This window comes from Sesamum indicum, linkage group LG2, assembly GCF_026168435.1.
Source record: "Sesamum indicum cultivar Baizhima isolate 11 linkage group LG2, ASM2616843v1, whole genome shotgun sequence".
NCBI lineage: Eukaryota > Viridiplantae > Streptophyta > Magnoliopsida > Lamiales > Pedaliaceae > Sesamum > Sesamum indicum.
In genome coordinates, this window is record NC_142658.1 from 17,867,366 (window position 1) to 17,874,325 (window position 6,960).

Genomic DNA, 6,960 nt, shown 5'->3' on the forward strand with positions numbered 1-6,960 from the left:
GTGCTTGTTCCTCTATCTAATTCAATAACAATATTATGAATGCTGTGTTTCCTGGCAACCTTTGTACAAGACATTGTAATCACAGATCCTAGTTGTAGTTGTACAAGGCTCACTACTTCCACTTTTGTAATGGCATTTAATCTGCACTAATAAAAATATCTTTATTTTCTGTTCAGAAAAAAAAAAGTATATATGAGGGGTGTATATATATATATATATATTGTAGCCAAAATTAATGTTCTTTCTCTACTCTACGTACTAAAAATCTCGCGTTTTACAAGAGGGTGATGATAATATTCTCCCTCATGCGTGTTCTCTGATCTATTCAGACATGTTTTCTAGTAACTAGTTGGATGTGACACATTTGATACATGTAGAAAAGAATTACAATAATTAAATATCATTTAATAAACAATTTTATCGTAGGAAAAATGATAATTTGAAATTGGCTATGATAAAAAATAAATAATTTTGAAAGAGGGGAGAAAGAGAAAAAATATTAAATATAAATAAATAACTATTTAAAAAATAATTTTTATCACTTGTAGATAATTGGAGATATGTGGAAGTTAGTAAGGAAAATAATAAAAAGATGCTCCCTCTTGATATATAGTACAGATGAATATAAACTAACCTACTTTTCCTCTCAATACATGTGCATATATATATATATATATTATGACATTGAAATTTTGATAATAATTGATTCTCACATATTATGTTTTCATATTTGTTCTTGAAAATATTTTATCGAGTGATCAATGAATAGCAAGCGCATGTATATGCGCATATTTTGAAATGTTATTGATAAATATAAAAGAGATATTATAAAAAAAAATTGATTATTTTTTACATTATAAATCACAGCAGTTTAAAAATTATAGTAAATTAATATTATTTACCAAGGTCAGACAAAACTGATGGAAAAACTTAAGTTATGACTATGATTAATCGACATTTGCTATGATTTTATCTGTAGCCAAAATATTTACCACAATTTTTGGCTATGTAACAAATATTTTGGTATCGTCTAGCAAAAATAATAGGTAATAATCATCATGCAATCGGGGTTAATTAGTATTCACTATAATTTTTTATTTTTAATCATGACAATTAACCAAGTAAAAAAATCAGGAAAAATGTAATTTATCGCCTTGTGATATTGCAAATGTACCAATTACCCCCTATGAGAAAACATACGTGAGTAAAATACTATATTTTTTTTTTATAAAAAGGTAATTTGCTCATTTATAATATTATAGGGATTAAATTACATTAAACCGGTAAAACAATCATACTTTCTAGTACGAGAATTGAGATAAATTCAATATTGGCTTTAAATTTAAAACACGCTTCTGGTTTGTTAATTTACTAGAATAAAAGTAGTCGGGACATGTTGAAACCATCAATCTTTTCACATGTAAGAAGCCGTACTGCATTTCTTTTTTCCACGATTGTCATAAAAGCTCATTGGCAACAACCGTCCCACGATCATCATTATGAGCTAACTAAGTTAGATTATGGGTTCCATCATGATATGTTGTACGTAAATGGGTTAAGTGGACCAAAATATTTCTATTATTCATGATAAAGGACAAGAATTTATTAACAAATGAAAATAAATTAATATGTTTGAATCTACATCCATAAATAGATAGTGAAATCAACGTCCAAGAATGAATTGGGATGAGTGGTCTAAATTTAATGTAACTTAAAAGATGACCGACGTAATTAACGATTGCAGCAGAATCTGCATCTATGAATAAATGGTGCACACAATGCATTAGAATGAATTAGTATGAACGGTCCAAATTCTAAGCAGTTTGAGACGTTGCATGGTGTAATCAATATTTTTTTAAACAAATTGGAATAAGTTACTTAAATTCATTATAACGATCTAAGGTGATACGATGAATTTCTCGTAAAGTCCCTCAAATAAATTACGAAAAAGAAAGAAGTAGTTGGTGATAGGGAGAATGGTGTCATTGTACACTAAGAGTAATAAATATCTCAATTACTATATAAGTTCCCTCATAAATAAAGAAAGGGGACTTTTATTAGATAGTAAGAGATAAGAAAGAAATAGAAAATAGCAAGAATTTGAATGATCTGGATTTTTTCAGTCGTGGTAAATAAAGTAAGGATAACTAGGGGGAAATGCAAACAATTTTGTTGTGATATTTTAAATGATTAAATTATTTTTCTATAAAAAAAAATAGTATTTTATCTTTTATAATTTTAAAAAATACAATAATTTATCCCCTATGTTTTTAAAAATAAAGTAATTTACCTCCATCGAGAGAAAGATAGCTTGTTTCATATTAAAAAATACAGGAGGTGAATTGCTATTATTTTTTATAGGAGGTAATTTGCTCATTTGCAATATGACATGGAGATAAATTGCATTAAATCCAGATAACTCTATAAGAGAATGACGTGTGATATTTGTATACTTTAGTCGGTACTTGATAAGAGCTAGCAAGTTCACTGAACGGCCCGTAGGATATGTCATATGGAAGCCTATCAAGGCAGGATCGATATGATTTCAATCTCCTTGGTTATAATAGTGCATTAAGTTGTCTCTTGACTTGAGGTTGCGCAATACCTTATGAATAGGATAACTACAACTTGATCATGGCCGATGCAACTATGATTCCTTCTGTTCTTGTGAAAAGCATGTTTTAGATATAGTCAGAGCATGCATGGAAGTTGGTGAGCTTCAAAATTGAATTCATCGCGCATCATGAGATGATAATGAATTTCCTATGTTCTTTACGTTATGTGTTCCCCAAGCCCATGGTCACAACAATTGACCAAATAAGAATGGAATTTCTATATTGATAAATGAAAGACTCAAGCGTATAGTTCATTCATAAATATTGAAGTCCAAGATGGGAATTGTTCAATTCCATACCCTATACTTTGATCAAAAAAAGAATCTATTTGCATGGTACTTATAATTTAGCACAATAAAATTATTTTTTGAATATTTTCTAACGCCAACAAAATTTTTTTGTTGAAACTCGATTTCAAGACATATGAAAATTATACAACTTCAATGTTACAACACAAATAAGAGATTGTTTGTGCTTTTTCTTCTAAGCGAAGTACATAGATAAAATTGAGTCATAATATTTTTTTGAAAAGTGAGTTTTGTGCAAAGGAAATATAATAGAGAATATTGAAGCTCAGAATGCCCCTAAAAGAAATATAGGAAAAGAACTTGTGGACATGGGAGAATATAAATGGGCTCAAGCCCATAAACAGCCGTACAGTCCATATCTAACTGGAGAAGAGTTGAGAGAAGAGTATCGTTCTCCTAAGTGAGGCCCAAAGGTTTAATCTACTTAGACTCATCAGACGTCTGCCCATTTTTGATTCTCTTTGCATATTGCAATCCAGTTATATTCTTGCCAAGGAAAAAGAGGTTCTTGTTCGGAAGGTGAAAATTTCAGAGCTGAAAATTGATTAATTGGACTGTTGGGCACCGTGAGATCGCAGGAGAAGAGGAATGGGGTATGTGCTGCGAGTCAGATTTGCGTCGTTCTTCACGGGCGCCGCAGTAGCTTCCGCCGCGGGTCTCTATGTTCTCCAGAAGGATTACAAGATTGCCCACCAGGGCATTTCTGAACAGGTTTTTTCGACGACCTTTCTTGTGTTTCTTCTGCTTCTTTTGTGTTGAAATAAAGTTCGATTTTTTTTTGTTTGAGCTCGATTAATACATAGAAGTGGAAATGGTGGTTAGGTCTGGAGTTGTCGAATGTGATTTTTTTTACTAGTCTGAATTGAATATGTAAATAATATGTGGATCCTAAATGTCTGGAAGAATTTGAACCTTTTTTGAGAAAGAGATGTTGGTTTGAGGCTGGCGAGATAGATTGTACGAGTCACAAGATAGATGAATTTGTGTGAGATGAAGAATGGTTGAGAAATGACACGATGCTAAGTGAAATAAAGAATCATAATATGCCTTTTGGTTCTGCTTCTGTGTAATGTTAGGAGAATAGAATGTGAGTATTACGACCAGGATTTGCAATTTTCAGTTGAAGATGCTTGGACTGGGTTCACAAGTCCGCGTATTGGATTTGGTTGAGAGGTGATTAATTTGCTTAATTTCTACATATTTACTTCACACCGGGCGCAGATAATTAACTAAGAGTACTGAGTTTAGTTATGAAATTCACCCTAAGTTGCATCTCCTTGGTGTAGTGGACTCCAAGTTGATAGCGGTTACATGAAAGCATAGTCTAGAAGCCTTTGCAGGCTTTTCTCTATTTTCTCGATTGCTACCGTGTTGCTAAGAGTCGATCACTTGAATCCAGGCCTTGTCCTCTATATCTGGTGATGTTTCTGTGAACAGAGGTGTCCAAGTGATCACGTAGCTTCTATCTATCCCTAGCTCTCTCTCTCTAGCTTCAAATCTTTTCACAAGGTGCATTGGTTCCTATCATGTCTCCTTTTTGTTTTATGCCTGTCATGTAAATAGGTTCTCTCTGATGGTATCATCTTGCACGATCTGGATATGGTAGCTTCTACGTTCAACTCCTCCAAATGCCAACTGATAGTGAGCCTACCTTTATCCCTTTTGGTTTGATGTCTTGTCTACATACGGGAAGCAATTGTCAATTTTCCTTTTGTACTGTCATTGTGGACAAAAGGTGAACCTGATTAGCCAAATCCTTACGCCTGTTTTGATTTCTGCCACAAGAAAGTCACAAACTTAAAAGAAATGCCTAGTTTAAAGAAAGAGCTTGGAAGGTCTTTCTTCTTAAAAAAATCTTCAGATAGACCAAAATACCGCACTTCCCTACCTGTTTTGATGCTGTCTGCAGCTTTGTTTTCAGAACCTTCTTGACCAATCCTCCTGGAACTATTTCTTATATTCCTTTTTTTTTTCTCCTTTTTCTTTTTATCAACCTTTGTCTTCGCTTTCTTCTTCTCTTCTTTTTTTCTGGTCTTCCCATCTTCATCCTTTTTTCATGTGAAGTCAATTGTTAATACAAGCCATGTGTATCGTGATATGTGGAATGACCTTCAGAAATTACGTAAGATGAAGTTTCTAAGGGAAACTTCAAGCGACTCGAAGAAAATTACTCTAGCATCCAAACAAGGCAACCTACTGGGAGCTGCAACGGAACATGGACAGATGCAGCTCTCCACTCAACCTCAAATTAGTTTGGTTTGTGGAACCCTAAAAAAATGCACCTCTGACAATTTTAATCACTTCATATATCATCACATATAATTTCCTGAGCATCCTATTGTTGCTCACTTGCTAAATACGTTAAAGAGCAATATCAAGCACAACTTTGAGAACAATGCATTTAAAGTCCTTGCCTTCTTCAGTTTGTAGAATATCATCTAAGAAGTTGCTGGCAATCACCTCCTTGCTATGAAAGCATTTATTCAAGAAGGACCAAACTCAAGAGTTATAATGATAAGAAAACAAAAGATGGTTAAAGTTAATCTATAAACTACAGAAGGAATTAAGCATATGAGATGAAAGCTCATCAACTTATAATGTTTTAAATCTTCCCTAGATTGCTATCCAGAAAGTGAAGGAAGCCTACTGATAGATAATTTCATGCCAATCAAAAACCAACTGCGAACGCCTTAAATATGCATGTGCTTATTGGATTGCTGAAGGCATATTTTGATGGTTTTCATTTCCTGTCAAATTTTCCTGCAATAGCAGACCAAGTACAATGCACGACTGCATTTTAGTTCTTCGAGACCAGTTTTATTGAGAGAATTGTCCAAGTTCAATTCCTCCTTAGGCTTTAACTTGTTTGGTATGGTGAAAAAGAAAGTAAATCTCAATTGTAAAATTGTCCTTCCGACCTGTAGATTTACTAACTCTTCGAAATAATTATTCATTTGTAGTTTGGTCTACTTTCAACCTATTCATATATTAATTCCTTAATATCTATGTGATTGTTAATATTTTATTGATCATTAGATGTATTGTTAGTTGGTGTTGGGTTCTAAAATTAAGCATAAATATCTTTTTACACCGATAACAAGGACTCATGGGATTTTCACACTTCTATACAAACTTTGATTGTGGATATACTATTGGGCGAATTACAACAAAATCCCCCGAGGTTGGCATAATTAAGAATACTTCTTTGTTGTTTGGAAAATTACCAATACCTCTTGATGTTTGATGAAATTATCTAATCTTAGATGGAGATTTGAAATTGTCAATTTTGCCCTTGCGATATTATTTCTCTTTTTAGAAAACATTGAAAAATCATAAAAATTATATGAGGTGGATGGAAAAGTTTGAAAAATTGTAAAAAAGATTGTCCATTTAGTTCGTAAAATAATTTCAAAAGTTTTTAAAAATTAAGTAAACTTATAATTCATTAACAAAAACCTGGTGGGTTTATATCGGTTTAGTTGTTGAACGATCGTTAAGATAAGTGGGGTTAATAAGTTTCTAAACAACAAGGGGTATTTGTAATTATGCAAAACCTCAGGAAGCTCGTTGCAATTTGTCCTAAATTTTTAGCGATGCAAATGAGGATTCCAATATTTAGGTGATTTCCAATATTAACATGACTTCATTTTTCCGCATAATTTAGCTAAAAGTATCTTGAAGCTGAAGATTAGTGCTTTGTCTTTTATGCTGTTTACTTCTTTCACATAGGTGAGTAGTCTTTATGAATCTCTGGACCGACGTGTATCAGCATTGGAGAAGTTTAAAGAAGTTGAGGCTTCAAAGCCTGTCGAGACTGCTGACTAGAAATTCTGCTGTACGTTTGTCTTTCTGAGATGTTGTAGTTCTTTTTTTTTTTTTTTCTTTTTTTTCCTTGGCATGAGATTTAGGTTTAGCTCCCTGAAAAATTGCAACTCCAGCCTTCAAATGGCATTCGTGTTCCTTATAACAGATGAGAAAACATGTCCTGTTTTGTCACTGAGCTGCTAAGAAATGTGGAATAAATGGTGATTTTGCAA

At 32.8% G+C, this 6,960-nt stretch overlaps 1 protein-coding gene across 1 annotated transcript; it reads left to right on the top strand.

Annotated features, from left to right (window-relative positions):
• The first annotated feature begins 3,370 nt into the window (after window positions 1–3,370).
• Window positions 3,371–6,960, top strand: LOC105156054 (ABC transporter A family protein). Its single transcript, XM_011072085.3, has 2 exons — window positions 3,371–3,634; window positions 6,653–6,960. Exons 1-2 carry the CDS (start codon window positions 3,512–3,514, stop codon window positions 6,746–6,748), a joined length of 219 nt encoding a protein of 72 aa, XP_011070387.1. The 5' UTR covers window positions 3,371–3,511; the 3' UTR covers window positions 6,749–6,960.

Coding starts and splice junctions, on each gene's coding strand:
- LOC105156054 (XM_011072085.3), top strand. CDS start 3,512: ATGGGGTATGTGCTGCGAGTCAGATTTGCGTCGTTCTTCACGGGCGCC. Junction 3,635..6,652: donor ACCAGGGCATTTCTGAACAG/GTTTTTTCGACG, acceptor TCTTTCACATAG/GTGAGTAGTCTTTATGAATC.